This window comes from Eptatretus burgeri, chromosome 18 (genome assembly GCF_056783735.1).
Source record: "Eptatretus burgeri isolate ZD-2024b chromosome 18, Ebu_testis_v1, whole genome shotgun sequence".
Classification (NCBI taxonomy): domain Eukaryota; kingdom Metazoa; phylum Chordata; class Myxini; order Myxiniformes; family Myxinidae; genus Eptatretus; species Eptatretus burgeri.
In genome coordinates, this window is record NC_140978.1 from 5,599,524 (window position 1) to 5,616,470 (window position 16,947).

The 16,947-nt window shown below is 41.0% G+C and overlaps 1 protein-coding gene across 5 annotated transcripts in view; it reads left to right on the top strand.

Moving 5' to 3' along the window:
- The first annotated feature begins 2,002 nt into the window (after positions 1-2,002).
- The window catches only part of LOC147008515 (neurotrypsin-like), a 99,514-nt gene continuing 84,569 nt past the window's right edge, over positions 2,003-16,947 (top strand). Inside the window, exons 1-3 of one of the 5 annotated variants that reach the window (XM_085864179.1) lie at positions 2,003-2,588; positions 2,997-3,048; positions 16,138-16,288. In XM_085864179.1, coding sequence (XP_085720305.1) covers positions 2,538-2,588; positions 2,997-3,048; positions 16,138-16,288 — 254 coding nt within the window. In that variant the 5' untranslated portion in view covers positions 2,003-2,537. Of the gene's footprint in view, positions 2,589-2,909; positions 3,049-16,137; positions 16,289-16,947 lie in introns of all 5 variants that reach the window. The other 4 variants (XM_085864177.1, XM_085864175.1, XM_085864174.1 and 1 more) reach the window with 4 other exon arrangements.

A 16,947-nucleotide genomic window follows, 5' to 3' on the forward strand; every position in this document is an offset into this window, starting at 1 on the left:
AAAAGTACACTTATGTCTAATAATTTGTTTGTCCTGCATGTGATTTATTGATATACAAGCTCCTTTATGAGCCTTGTATCAATTAAAAAGGAGAGCTTTAAAAAAATTAAACATGGTGTTTGAACTGAAAGTTTCAAAGAGGCTCCTGTTATGGTGACACAAAAGGAGATTGTGTTGTTTTGTTCAACGATTCATACTGTATCAACACTGACCATGTTTCCAGTCTATGTTTGATCTACCATTTCTTGCCTTTGGCACCACAAAAGCACTATTAGCCAATGTGTGACAGAACTTCAATTTGAAAACATTTGCTTTTGGTGCCCGAGCTTAGAAGTCTGCCTAGCCACTTGCGTTATCTGGGGGAAGCTTAAATGTCCACATGGGTAAAGTATTGCAAGTGATCCTGGGAGACGTCTTTGGACATTTAAGTGGTTGGGGGGGGGGACTCCCTTTTTTGGATGTTTATTCATTAAGCACATCAAATGAAGTTCATAAACAAATCTAATATTGAACGAGCAGAGAACGAACCAAAACATTGCTCAATTCGTTTAATTGGAAGACGACTCTGAAGGTTAGTGTTGGTTAGCATTTGTGGATAAGACAAACTGGATTTTATCAACAAATATTTGATTCATCATCATCATCATCATCATCATGACGGACCATACCCTGTTTAAAGCATTGGTGCTGCTGAAGCAGTTACAAGGCTACAATTCTGGTTGGGTCATCCCTGATTCAGGAAGTAAGGGCAGGAATTTAGAATTTATTCAGGGTGCTGGTGATAGCTCACCGACTTTCACAAAATAATTAAATTGACTGATTTAATCCAAGTAATATGCATTGATTTATACATGTTCTTAATACCACATTATTGTTGTCTTTGCACTTTCCAATACAATATGGGGGAGATAATTTCAAGAGCAACATTACGTTCCATATCCCATTACCCATTATTATGTCTCCTATTTGTCCATATCCCATTATCATGTCTCCCATTAGTTCCGAGTCCATATCCCATTACCCATTATCATGTCTCACATTAGTCCCTCGTCCATATCCCAATACCATTATGATGCCTCCCATTTAGTCCATCTAGTCCCATCATCCATATCCTATTAGTTAATATTGTCCAATCGACCATATCCCATTACCCATTATCATGTCTGGCATTAGTCCATATCCCATTACCCATTATCATGCTTCCCATTAGTCCATATCCTATTAGTCCATACAGTCCCATCGTCCATATCCCATTTGTCCATATTGTCCCATCGACCATATTCCTTTACCATTATCATGTCTCCCATTAGTCCATAGTCCCATTGTGCATATCCCATTACCCATTATCATGTCACATTAGTCCATATCCCATTCCCCATTATCATGCCTCCCATTAGTCCCATAGTCCAGATCCCATTTTGTCCCATAGTCCAGATCCCACATAGTCCCATGGTCCAGATCCCATATAGTCCATATCCCATTAGTCCTTACTTCATTCTTACTACCACCTGCAATTTCTCTTGAGAATCGTCCATGACCAATAGCTATACTTAGCCAGTCACAACGGTGTTTTGTACTTTCTATGTACTGTATTGCTCATTGCTCTGTAGCAATTCTTACCTCTTCTTAAAGCACCTTCCACTTTCCTGTCTTATGCCCTGAGAATAACCAGAATCGTCATAAAAATGTCACCAAGGTCCATTACAGACCACATGAGTCACACAACCTCTCGATTCCAACGTTCTTGACAATGGGTTAAGTTGTGGAATGATCTCCCAAACATATTGGTGGCTCATCTTTCGCTACCAAGATATTGACATTTTAAGAACCCTGTTCACACCATTGGATTTCTTTGACAAGCTTCTCAATGCCAGCTCATGATGTCCACACCTCACACCAGTACAGAATGGCGAGATATGGTGAATCTCAAACTGAAAATACACCAGTGCTGTCTCTCCACTACCATCTCATGCTAATGGAAATGAAACAGGTATTTGTGTTTCTGTGGTGCATGATAAAAAATCTCAACTACTGTACTGTATATAAAAATTAAATAACAAAATAGGTCACTTTTTTTTTCAGGATTTGTGATTAGATTCTGGAGGAAAAAAAATCCCAGATTCCTGGGACCAAGATGAAATTGAAAGAGAAAATAATCGTACGTCGGAGGTATGTGAGCTATGGGTGAAATTTACATTGTCGGTCACATTGTGTGTGGAATGTAGGGGGTTAATGCAGAAAGAAAGGGCTGATGTATATTTGGAGGAGAGGGTGGGATGGAGGTTGAGAGGAGAGGTTCGGGCTTGAGGATACTGGGGGAGAGTAAGGGAAAGGTTGGGGTGGAAAAGTGAAGGAGGGAATAAGACGTTATGGGGGCGGAAGGGAGAGGTTGTGGTGGAAGAGAAAAGGAGAAAATAAAAAGGCGGGGTGAAGTAGAGGGAGATATGGACTGCCTTACATGTTATACATCACAGGGTAGCGACGGAGTGCGAGCGACGTGGAACCGGCTGTTGGAGTCGGATCTTCGGAGCTGAGCGATGTCTGTGCTGCCGCTCCTCGGGTTGTTGGCGATCGCGGGCACGAGGACAGTGAGAGCGGGCCGTGTGCGCGGCGACTCTTCGTCACAATAAAATTCATCTCCCTGTAACAATAAATTAAAAACCTCGTTTTTTTTTCTCTCCCTCCCCTCCCCCCCACTGCATTTGTGTTGAAATCCGAGATGTAACAGCTGTGTAAACTGTGTAAATTTTCCTGAAGAGAGGAGTAAACTTGATCGTTTGCATTATTCGTGATACTTGTTTGAACGACCTCTTTGATTCCACTTCAGCGATGCTTTGTGGATTGTAGGAAATTCCCTCTTTTTGAATGGATCGTCCGTTTGACTTTATTGTCCTGTTGCCCTTGCCCAGTGCTCGCGCCTTTGGTTCATATGATCCACGTGCGTCGTCAGTCGAGCACACTCGTAACAGGAGACGCGCGTGTTGTTGCCTTGACAGGGACGAGCCGTGATGAGCGCCAAGAGTAACGACCCACCGGGCAGTGCACGTGGTGAGACTCATTTTTCTAGCAAAACCAGCTGAGGCCGGTGGGACGTGATTGATTCATTGAAGCAGAGTGCTCTCAATCCCACCTCAGGGACAACGCTTTGGAGGTGGTTTGTCGGTGGTTCGTTCGCACGGTGGTTGTTTGTGTCGCCATGACGACGGCTGTAGCCATTTATAATTGAGCATGCTGTTTTGTTGGCTGATAGTTTTACACCAGCAGCATCGCTTGGATTGCATGGGGTCGAGGCGACGAGGCCACATCTGAGCCCATCGGGATAAAGAGAGACCCCACTTTTGGGTTGCTGTGAATAATATAATGTGTATATATATATATATATATATATATATATATATATATATATATATATATATATATATATATATAGATATTTCCAGCAATGTGTGTGTGTGTCTGTATGCGATCGCCGTTTCTCGACGACCGCTAGTCCGATCTGATTGAAACTTGCCAGGAATAATGTCGGGGCCTCGCGGATGTACCTTTTCAAGGTTTGATATTAATCGGACGAGCGGTTCCCAAGTTACGGCCATTTATCTGTCAACCAATGACAGGACACGGTGCTATGACATCACGAATGACGTCACAATTAATGGGGTTTTTTTGCACGATTGACGTCACAATTCTTCTTCTTCGTTTGGTATGACGTCACAACCGACGCTGGGGACCTGAGTATGTGCCTTTTCAAGGTTTGATATTAATCGGACAAACGGTTCCCAAGTTACAGCCATTTATCTGTCAACCAATGACAAGACACGGTGCTATGACATCACGAATGACGTCACAATTAATGCTTATTTATTTATTTATTTTCATTTATTTTATAATATTTATTTATTTGTATATTTATCTATGACCCAAGGTTTGAATTTTCCCAAGGGAAAGAGCTGTTTCCCAAGGGTTTGAAAGCTGGTTTTCCCAAGGTTTGAATTAATTGTTGTGCTTGGGAGACATTTGTGACTACATTTACAGAGAGAGGAGGGGGGAGAGAGGACGGAGGAGAGCGGAGGGGGGCAAGAGAGGGGGCGAGAGAGGGGAGGGAGAGGGGGTTGAGAGAGAGGGGCGTCACAATTCAAGAGAGAGGGGAAAGGAGGGGAAGAGAGGAGGGCAAGAGAGGGGAGGGAGAAAGGGGGTGAGAGAGAGGGGGTGTCACAATTCAAGAGAGAGGGAGAGAGGAGGGGGAGAGAGGGGGGCAAGAGAGGGGAGGGAGAGAGGTCGGTGAGAGAGAGGGGTGGTCACAATTCAAGAGAGAGGGAGAGAGGAGGGGCGAGAGAGGGGGTGAGAGTGGGGACAAGAGAGAGAGGGGCGAGACTAGGGGGGAGAGAGGGGGGCGAGAGAGAGGGGGCGTCACAATTCTACTTCTTCATTTGATATGACGTCACAATTGACGCTGGGGATCTGAGTATGTTTCCCAGGTGTTTCCCAAGTTATGGCCATTTATGATACGGTTGGTCCGATCTAATTGAAACAATGCCCCAATCCAGTCGTCGTTTATGAGAGCGAAGGAACAAAGCTGCACATACTGGCACGCACCTACGGGCCTGCACTAGTATGTATAAATAATAAACATCAGTGTGTGTCCCCTCCATCACTCCAAAACCACGAAACCTCGCGGCCCCAAACTTTTTATACATACTGAGTGAACTCCAAGGTGGTGCATGAAAGAAAATTGGGTGCTTAGGATAATTTAAACACCCCTTTTCAAGATAATTTAGGGGGTGCTCTTCACGAAAAACCAAACTAAGCCGAACCAAGATGGTGGCACACTATCTTGGTCAGCCCTCTGTCAGCACACTCTTGTCTGATAGTGTAGTGGATAGTAGAAAAATCGTGCAAATTATGATACAAGCATCAAATTTGGCATTTCTGTTCTTGCAGGGCTTTCTGATCAAATCTGCCTGATTGGCCATTTGAAAATCAAAATTTTGAAAAATTTGAAAATAAAAACAACTTCAAAAAAAATTTGAAGTCACAGCTGGCTGAAATTCTTGAAGCGCAAGTGAACATCCCAGACATAGAACCAAGGGGAGATGCAGTCATCATTGATGGCTCAGCACTTATCAATGCCTTAACTCCACACACTTCAAAGATATTTGATGACTATGCTAAAGAAGACATCATCCCAAAGGTGGAATCCTATGGTGCCAAGTACGAGAGGGTGGACGTAGTGTTTGATGTGTACAAGAAGTCAAGTCTGAAGTCCGAGGCAAGGTCGAAAATGGGGCAAGGAATCAGAAGAAGAGTGACAGGAACCAGTAAGACCCCAAGTAACTGGAGAAGCTTTCTTCGAGATGACCGCAACAAGACTGAACTGTTTCACTTCCTTGGGGAAAAGATGTGTGAAGCACAGACGACAAGCACAGTCATTGTCACAAAAGGAGAAGATGCCATTAGCAACTGAAGGAAGTCACTGGATGCTGTGTCTCCATGTTGTCATGAAGAAGCTGACACTCGAATATTTGTACATGCCAGGGATGCAACGACGGATGGTAGCAAGTCCATTATCATTAAGGCTAATGACACGGACGTACTAGTCAGCGCAATATCTGTACTGCCATCCTTACAGGAACTACGTCTTGAGAACTTGTGGATTGCCTTTGGCCAAGGAGCCAAGGTGCGATGGATTCCAGTCCATGAGGTAGTTTCGGCAATAGGGCCTGAGAAAGCTGGAGGGATCCCATACTTCCATGCGTTCACTGGATGTGACGTCGTGTCTGCCTTCTGCGGTAAAGGGAAGAAAACTGCATGGCAGACTTGGAACGTCTTTGATGATGTTTCTGAAACATTCACCAATCTCAGCCAGCATCCAACATTGATTCGTGATCTTGACTTTTTTGAAGTTTTTTTTTTTCTTCAAATTTTTCAAAATTTTGATTTTCAAATGGCTAATCAGGCAGATTTGATTAGAATCCCCTGGAGAACAAATGTGCCAAATTTGATGCTTGTATTGCTGTTAAAATTGTCTCTCTTGTATTGTATTGCCTTGTAAAAAAAATTGTACTGCCTCTCAAAAATAGCTGTTATCTGCCCCACTATGAAGCCGCCATGTTTTTTGGCCTCATCAACAATTCCTTGACTTGGAACAGGCCGCAACAGTTTCTTGACGATGTGAAATCAATTGTGTTTCCTCTCAAAAATTGCTGTTATCTACCCCACTATGAAGCCGCCATATTTTTGGCCTCATCAACAATTCCTTGACTTGGAACAGGCCGCAACAGTTTCTTGACGATGAAGTTTGTTTTTTTTCACTTTCCTAACTTACATCATCAATTGCCTGATCATCATACCTACAAATCGTTGGATACATTGCAATGCTTATAAACACCCGGAGACGCCAGCTTTCGTGGCTTTATTTAATTTCCGCACATCCCATAACCTCTAGAATCTCTTTATCTCAGTCGAATTCCAAGATTCAAACTTCTTAATTGAGTTCAGCAGTATTTCTGACTGCTAAAAAAGTGTTAACATGTCCAATTCGCACATCACTTGACATTCCAGGCAGCAACAGGTGAATGGTGTTTATATAACGATCGGCGATTGCTAATCACTTGCAAAGCCAGCCGTTCCTTATCAACTGTTTTGTTGGAGTGCTTGCTTGAGTGCTTAAGCCACTTGGTGAGCACTCTATAATATTCACACTCTTACTGAATATATTGATGGACTTGAACAAAGTGAGTGACCTGATGTAAATGCCGTGACGCAAGTCCTGTCTGCGGCTCCCGTTAAAGCTATCTCGCAGCACTAATTGCATAGATGTCATTTCCAATGCTGTCAAGTACATGGAAAAGTGCAGTTACTGACTGGTTTTGCCCTTTTTGAGGCATCATCAGGGCAACATAGCAAGCTTCCATACACTTATGACTGAAAACCTTTTATGCACTTATGACTGAAAGGCTTTCAGTCATAAGTTTCAGTCAAAAGTGTGGCCTTATGTGCTGTGATATCTGGGCATCTCCTCCCCTTTATGTTGTTGCCCTCACCCTTATACCCTTGGGCTCATGCGTCACCGACGAAGCACCACACCCCTCCCTACTCACTCATCAATGGGAGCAGAAAGGTCTGGTCGGTGGAGTGACCCCTCTGTGCAACCTCACCCCGAAACTCAGAGGCAAGCCGTACCAATTACAAATGGCTTGCCACGTTTTCCACCTAAAATAGTGAAACAAGGACGAGCAAACACTAAAAGAGGACATAAATGACAGATTGTAGAGGGAAGACTGCTAAAAATAGGGTCAAAAGGATTGATAATTTTCGACGTTGTCATCTAAATCCACCTAAAAGCGATGCATATCTACTATCACAATTAATTATTTTGGCTTATGCTAGGCATTATTTTAAAGAAAATAACTGCTCTATTCTAAGCAGTATTAACCCCCTAAGAGCCATTTCCACAACAACATATATATTGTGACGAACGTCGCCTCTGGATAACTCCGAGAGGATGCCGAGAGACCACGGATGCCGTTATCAACTCAACTCTGGCCGGATAGTCACGCCCAAGGTTGGTTTACCATGCTGGGGGAGTTAAGCAGGGCAAAAGGGGAACCATGTCAGCGGTTACGCAACAGACCTTAGTCAGTCAGCCGAGCTGAACCAACATTGTGTAACCGCATCTGAGATCGAATTTGGATAACAAATCCTGCTGGCCTCAGCAGTCTTATGCCACCATCGGAACAGACAGAATAAGTCAGGACACAGTTTCTTGAGGAAATGGCTTTTACTGACAGTTATAAAAATGCAAGTTATTTACAGTGGCAGGCAAACAAGTACCGTATTTTCCAGTGTGTAAACCACAATTTTTTATTGGCAAAAAAGGTAAAAGTTTGGGGTGCGGATACATGGGTATAGAAAAAAATCAGTCTTAAATACGATGAATGTTGAATTTCAATTATATGCCAAAGGAACACTTCTGCAGCAGTCAAAACTGCTGTTAAGCTCAAATCCGCCATTTGAATTTTTAAAATCAGTTCAGGTTAAGAGTTTGCACAGCGTTTTATTAACCGTGTGCGGAAATTAAATGTCACGCTCGGAAACGTCCAGAAACACCCGGAGACACCCAGAGTTTAGGCATGTGGTGTATATAGAGCCTCGTGGCTCTGAAAATGCCATTAAACACAAAAGAAGAAAAAGAACACCTGGTCTCGCATCAAAAGAAGAATTATTCACAAAAGCTGGAGTCCAATAACGGAGGACCAACCTCAAATAAGAATGCGTGGCAAGTTTCCCTCGGGGTGGATAGACAAGGGACTTGTAGTGGTGACTATCTTTTTACATGCATCATTTTTGATATGAACATCTGATGCAGGCATCATTAATCCACCAAGAGTGTTTCTTACTTGCTGACGCTATGCAAGCTGATGCTAGATAACGGGGCTTGGTTTTAAACAAGGAACAACCAATTTTCTAACTAATCTCTAAGAAGAATCTAACGAGAGCGAGAATCTAACTAATCTCTAAGAAGAATCTAACGAGAGCGAGAAGCCACATGGGACGGTGAAGCTTTAAGAAATACCAGTGCTGCTCGGTTATTTTGGCTGCCTTTGGTTCTATTCGTTCTTCCTGGTTCTCTTCATTTTCCCTCGTTTCTAACAGCGGTTCCTAACTTGTTTCCCGCAGACTACTCGCGTTGACCAGACAAACTTTCTTACTTCACAGGCCTTTGTATTCGACATGGGTTTTGAGGAACATTAGCTGCACCTCAGTGGAACCACCACAAATGAACTTTCCTATTTCCTGGACTTGGTATTTTCATCAGATGAAAATCAACATTTGTAACGCGTTTTCCGCCAGGATTTTCGACCCGGATTTCAAGGAGCATTGACAACATGCATCTTCGTTGAACTTTCACCATTACTCATGCTGCTAAGTTGGCTGAGCATTATCTTGACTGGGAGAGTGTCGGCGTTCATTGGGAGCATGAGAAAGGTCGTCCTTCCGATGATCTGCAGCTGGATCGTCAATGTGTGGGACAAGATACCGTCAGACATCATCAAGCGAGCATTTCTGAAATCCTGCATCTCCAACAACATGGATAGCACAGAGGACAACATCATTTTGGAGGAGGAGGCTGCAAATGACAGTGACAGTGACGGGGACTTGCTCTACCCTGATTCAGACAAGGAGTTATGTGCCGTCTTCGACAAGGAAAGCATTGACGAGGATTTGCTCGGGTTTAGCTGAAAAGCTTCGTCAAACACAAACGGCCCTCTTCAGGGCCACAGATCCACAAGAAATACGTATGATACTGGTATGATTACCCTTTCTTCCCTTTTCTTGGAGCAAAAGAAAATCCTCTTTATAATATAGAAAAATAAGAAGTAAAAATAAAAACTTCTTGGTATCCTCTCCTCTCTCTTCAACTTCTTAAAAATGAGACTAAGACTGTTAGATGAAATCAAGCGGACATGGGAGTAAGTATGTTGATACCTCCATCACGTCACTTTGTTCCGTACAAAATGAATGTACAAACGTATTTAGATCTAGATCAGAAAATAAAATGATCAATATATTCATTTATTTTGAGGGTGAAAAACTTGGGTGTGGTTCACACGGCCGTGGTTTATACACCGGAAAATACGGTAGTTACAGTGAGAGAAAACAAAGAAATGACAAATATATGTACAACAATTAATCACAGCAAATATACATTCCCAAATTATCGCCAATGCGACAGATCCACCTTTGGAACCTCATCAATGACTTAACATGCTACAGCACCGGTACAGGCTGGCATCATGCATCCGATGTTGAAGGGAGAATTATGAGATGAGTGGTTGGCAGAGAATTATGAGACGAGTGATTGGCAAAGAAGATTAGATGAAGATAGAAAGAAATAGATGGGGACAGGACAGACCCTTGCACACCTCACACTTGTTGATTCCAGCTCCCATGTCCGAACTGAAATTGGAACCTTACACACTCCACTTCCCTCTTGCTCCTCATAAAAGCCACCACAACACCGGTGTTTCTCCGTGGACTGGTGACATCACTTGTGACACGTATTCAATGCGTCTCCTGGCAGGACACCCGGGTGCTGTAGATAAGGCAGAGGGTCCAGCGATGCAGCTATCAGATGTGGGAATGTGAAAGAGAAGGTGAACAAGGTCAGAAGGCAAAAAAAAAAAATAAGGAAGAAAGCGAAAGGATAGAGACGGAGACAGAAGATGCAGGAAAGAATGAATGACGAAGATAAATGGTGTGATGATAATGAAATCAACAAAGCTCGAAGAAACATGAGCAAACAAAGCAAAAGGAATGACAGAGAGAAGGATGCAAAGAGAAAAAGACATGAGGACCCTTGCATTTGTGCGAATAATAGTAATCGAGGAAAAGGAAAAGGATTGAAGGCTGTCTATACGTCTCAAAAGGAGCTAAATGGGTATTAAAGGGTACGAGTCATCGCAACTTGTGATGCAACACGAATGGTGCACAAAAAATGTCATCAGAATGATTTTCGGGGGAATCTTTTCAATTTTCTAAGGGGTGTAGAGGGGTTTAAAGTGGCCTAAGGGTCTTAAAAGGTCAAAAAGGGTCTAAGTGTCACAGCGCCACACCTCATGATCCAGTGAATCCATGACTCACCAGGCCTGACCCAGACATCTGTTGACCTCTGGCTCACAGCCAGCAGAGACATTAATATCACTGCTAAGCTGTCTGAGTATGGGTATTAAAGGGTCTAAGAGGTGTAAAGGGTCGAATAGGGTCTACAGACCATACAGGGTGTAAAGGAGTGAAGCTGTCGTAAAGAAATGACCTCATCTTAGTCAATAAATTAACTCTTGCATGCAACACGGCAATAATGTACCAAATGACCTTCTCATTAATGTTTAAACTGCCTTTTTCGGTGCATCGTGGTTTAAAATCTGATTTCAGAAAGTTTAATCGCAAATTAACTTTGGGAGATCAAAGCATCAAGGTCACAAACAAAAAAAAAACATTTCGCTTTTATATGTTTGAGATGGACAACCGATTTTACTGCTGCAGCCTCTTCTTCCTCTTCACAGGGTGACTGCACCACTTTTTTTTTTCTTCCATCGACCAGTTTACAGTGAGATCTCTCGGCAAAGCAATGACTAATAGAGAAAAGATCAATCAGAACCTCATTCATGGTTACTGGAAAGCTGACCCAGAGACGTCCCGTCCAAACAGTCCTTTTACAGCTCGTTTTAATATGTAAAGAAAAAGGTTGCCATGTAACAGCTCTGGAAACATCCCTACCCCTTGTTAGTGTAAAACTCAATAAAACTTGGACACACACCCAACCGCGAGGCATTAGGTACATAATTTTTGAATGTCCCCTCAGATAAGACATCGTTAAGAGGTCAGAGATATCTATCATATTGTAAGACATGAAACATATCTCACCTGTGATCGAATATTTCTGTGATGGTGACCGGAAACCAGTTGAAAATCGAAAAATATTAAGTTGCCAAGGTAACCTGCTCTACCCACTACGATATGTCGTCACTGAATTTTTACACTGAATTCCCGTTTCTCCCAATAATAACCACTCCAAAAATTTCTCATTTGAGGTGACGTATACGATGAAATTAATCAAACATTTACGATAAAAAGATGATCAAAAATCAAATCGTGATGTTAACTTTGTTCTTTTAAACTATGTGATGTATATGCCTGGTGTTAGCTTAATGGTTCAGGTGGTGGGCTTGGGATCTGAGGATGCTGAGTTCAAATAGTTCAAATCCCACTTGGCTGTTGAATTAATACTAGGTGTGGTTGATTCTGCCTGCCTTTCTTCTGAAGTTTGCAAAATGAGTGCCAGCTTGCTGAGATCCTGTGTCAGAGTGGCAACCTGTCCAGAGTTGTGCTCAATAGCTAAGGAGACTGCTTTGGCAGTGCTGATATATCATCAGTATGGCCCTGATGGATGGATATGATGTATGTATATTTGGTGAAGTTTGGTAAGATGGCAACCTGCTTCTTTTTTTCTTCTACAAACTCTTTTCACCCTTGAGAGCTACATCTTTGGATGAGCAGTAAAATTGCCTTTAAATCGATGTGTGGGTTGTATTTGTACTCTGTTTGGTTTTTGAATGATTCGCATATTTGAGAGGTCACATGACTCCTTTGCCGCTTTTACCGATCATAGTAAGGTCTTGATTGACAGTTATTTTTTACATTTGATACTATATTTAACGATAGCAGGTTACCACCTCACCAAACCAAATATATTGGTATCCGGGTTGAAATCCGAAAGAAAATGCGCTTTTTATGAAGCTTTGTATGTATGGATGTATCCTTGCTGAGATGGTGGCAGGTGGCAGCTCGTGTGTTTATACTTTATGAATTGTGAGAAAGACTGTCTAAAACCCCTATTTAGGTGCACCGTGGTAAATAATGTGATCTTGTAAAGTTTTGTCACGTTTAACCCGAGGAGCTCAGAGGAGTAGTGTCACAAACAAACAAACAAACATTTCGCTTTTATATATATATATATATATATATATATATATATATATATATATATATATATACATATATAAATATAGATACTTGATATTCACATTTGGTGAATATTGGTTTGGATACGAGTAATATACAATATATCACTGTGTCTCAAACTTCCAGACTTTACGTCAAAGTAAGTTGAGATTAGGTAAACACGGGAACCCAAAACTCACTTGCAAACCCTGTAGCAGCCCGCTTTCCGAGGCAAAAAGCCACCCTGGATCATGGGAACCTTTCTCGCACGTGGAGAAGTCCCCTCCATATCCCTATGGGTTTACCTTGGTTATTGACCATGAGCTCGTGGGGGTGGGGGGGGGGGAACACCACTTGGAAGGATTTCACCACTTTTTGCAATGCTCTCATACTCCCAATGTGCAGCAGAAATCCGCACCTTCAGCCTGCTGCCCCAAGTGGCGTTACGCCTCGTCTCATCCTCATTTTTCAAACCATGTAGCTTTTCGACTTTTAATTTCATGCTGTTAGACTATTTAGATCTATTATTTTCATATGATTGTAGATGTATGATCAAACCTATGAACCAGCAGCTTCTCATCCTTGTGGTCACAGGTTTCAGTAAGTATTCAAAGTTCATGGTGTCATTATACAGTTTTACAGCATAATTTCATCACTTACAACAGTTGGTGAAAGAACAAATATTTCACACTATTTTATCTCTCTCAATAATGAATTTACCAATGCAGATGCACAGGAATAGTTGGTTTGCATCACATCCATTTTTAGGCTTAGCTGAAGTTCATTGCTGGTTGCACAATTGCAAATAGTTGGGTACAGTTTTCTTTCTTGATGGTGCTACTTGCCTCTCCTTTCTGAATTAATGGTAAAATAATACACACATGGGTCTCCAGATATATTTGAGAGTTCGACTGCTCCAGAGCAGACCATAATGACTGACATTGAGAAGCGTCACTCCAGTTCTCAATGACAAAAGACTTGATCCCCGATGTGACGATGTACAAAAATAAAATTAAATTAATGGACCTAATAATATCAACTGCACCTTTTTGTCGTATCTTTATGTGGAACAGCACTGAATTAAATTATAACCAGAGTTGGTGTCAAAGCCACCCAATGCTCGCCTGTTTATACATTTATCGTTTTTAAAAGACGAGTGTAATAATTAATATTTTTTATAAAGCATTGCAGTGAAGTATAATTATAAAGCAAAATAATTATGTATTTGTATATTGTAATCAGTAACAAGAGCGCAAGTGAGCACAATATACGCCCTAACAAGAAGGTATATACAGAATTGTGCGACTAAATGGAAAACAGCATCCTGGTTGCCATGGCAACCACTTTAGATGACGAACATATGTCGCTACACACCGTCTCCACAGTCTGTACCGATGTACCAAATATGAAACTTGAAAAATTTGGGAGTTAGAGTGTGGACAGGAACGGACGGACAGACAGACACAGACGACCGGTATCACATAATACGCCCCGATATATATATATATATATATATATATATATATATATATATATATACATACATATATATACATACATATATATACATATATATGTATATATGTATATATGTATATATATATATATATATATATATATATATATATATATACATACATATATATACATACATATATATACATATACATATACATACATACATATCGAGCGTATAAAAAAATAGTGATAGATAAAAACATTAGAAAGGAAACTAGAGGGGGAGCACTCGGGAGAGCGCAAAACCTCCGCCGCCAATACTGCTGGGTCACTCAAGTGAACCTTCTATCTTATTCATTAAATATGATGTCAACAGTGCTGACAGAGATATAGTTCTTTTCTCCAACATTTTTTTTGATGGGGGGGGGGGGGTTTGGAAATCACTTAAAACATGTAGAAATGCAAAAAACAAATCGAAATTTTGTTGAAAAAAAAGTTGCAAAAAATTTTTTTTTTCTCGAACAATTTTTTTTTGGGGGGGGGGAGAGGGGGTTGGAAATCACTTAAAACATGTAGAAATGCAAAAAAAAGAAATGGAAATTTTGTTGAAAAAAAGTTGCAAAATTTTTTTTTTTCTCTATCAATATTTTTTTGGGGAGTGGGGGTTGAAAATCACTTACATGTAGAAATGCAAAAAAAAAAAAAAATTCTCTAACTATTTTTTTGGGGAGTGGGGGTTCGAAATCACTTAATGCAAAAAATGTAAAAATGCAAAAAAAAAAAAATTTTCTCTAACAATTTTTTTTTGGGGGGGGGGGGTTGGAAATCACTTAAAAGATGTAGAAATGCAAAAAAAACCTTTTTCTCGAACAATTTTTTTTGGACCAAGTCCAAAATCTTATGGCATGATCCTTGGACCATACCTAACCCCCCCCCCCCACCAAGATTCGTCAAAATCCGTCGATGAGTTTTTCCGTAATTCAAAAAATTTAACATTTTCACGCTCACGCTGATGCTGACGCTCACGCCGGGGGTATCGCTATAGCTCTCTGTTCTTCGAACAGGCGAGCTAAAAAGTTAGAAAATTAGTTTTGAATAAAATTGTATGATTTGGCTGTGGAATCAGAAAAATCACAAACTACTGTACATTCATTTAATCATGTCAATACATTATTATGGTTGGATTTTGCTTTCATTCTTCAGCAGTCTTATTAATTTCATCCAACTTGTATTTTTCCTGTCTCTTCCTAAATTCAACTAAATCTCCAGCTCGTCTTTTCCAGGCTTTCTTCAATTCTCCCTCAATTCGGTCACAGACATGCATTTCTAGGATTGTCTTTCTTTCCTCATATATCTTTCTGTGTCATCCACGTTTCTTTCGTTCATCGTATTAGTTTTTTTCCCCAAGACTTCCAGCCTCCTCCTTGCATTATGCAAGTTTTATTCCTGCTCGTCTCCCATCTGTTTTCTTTCAAAAGTCGCAGGAGATTTGTAGACTCTCTCTTTCACGTGACAATATAAATTGCACACATTTTATGAACACAAAGCTTCAAACACCGATTGTACTTTGGTGCATTCCGCCCAGGCTAGCCTTGGCCACATACCTGCACACATTCCGCAACCCCCTGAAAATGTGATGTGAACAATCCTGGATGTGCTGCAGTATTTAATTTTGAGTAAACAATGTCATTGCAAAGGAGGCCTTTGGAATTTATTCAAAATGTTCTTGAAACGTAAGAAGTCTGTCATTTTGTCCAATCCACCTTCCCTTTCCCACATTTTCCTGCAAAGCTTTCCATTCTTGCAATGTCTCTCCACTCCATGTGTTTTGTCTCTAGCCATTTCCTTTGGGCCATTGGGATCACATCTCCCTTTCCTTAAACGATTCTGAGCAGAGATGAGTTGCTGCTGCCCTGACCTGTGTCTTTCCAATTTGTCATGGGCTTCTGGACGTAACCTCCCAAGGAGCCTTTCATCAGTCATTCTTTAGACTTCATCAAAAGGGAATTTCAGCTTCGCTAATCATCATGTGTCACCTTTTAAGTTTTGATATCCCGTTAAAGAGATTCTGCCGCATATTGCTTGTTTGGGAACAATTTATTTTGTCACATAAAATAACTTTGCCATATGAAAATAGCAATTTCTATCGATGCCATTGATTTTTTTTTCTTTCAACAGGCTCGATGGTGATGTTGCGCTTGGCAGGTGGTCAGAAGTCAACAACAGAGGGACGGGTAGAGGTGCATATGGCTGGTCACTGGGGAACTGTTTGTGATGTGCGATGGGATGACCGTGATGCCCAGGTGGTCTGCAGACAATTGGGTCTTGGGTAAGGCAAAACTACTTTTAATTTTCATTTTGGGTGTGCCTCTTCTCTTACACTATGATTTTCTTAATTTTTGTCATTTTTTTCTCAATTTACTTTATGGAATAGGACATGAGAGATAACGGTGGTTTATATTTTGAAATCAAACATAAACATCTTAAGGTTTCAGGTGCAACGGTTTATTTGAATATGTGACCTACAATAAGGGAAAGAAGAGCAAAATAAAATTTTGTTGCATCAACTGGGTCTGCTAATGCTTCCCCACTACACCGAAGCAATGGGCATTGTGAATGGCTGAATTAAAGAAAACTACGTCCGAGCAGACAACAAAGCTTCACCTGGTCAAGATCTGTATCTCGCCAATCTCTTAAAATGACTCTGACTATTTTTTTAATCTCCCCTCAGGGATTTATCAAACACTGAACTGAAACGGTTTGCATGCATGTGAGAAGGTGGGAATTAGGTGACATGCCTAATTCATGCCTCCCAAAAAATAATAGTTTATTTAAAAGACAGATGACACAACATATTATTAAGAATCTTGGGACAAAAGGCACACCGAAATGGATGAATAAAGAGAAATAAATAAATGCATTCTACTCAGAAGGTCGAAATACACTTTCAAAGGAGCCATGAGCACACAATCTTTCACTCGCAGGATG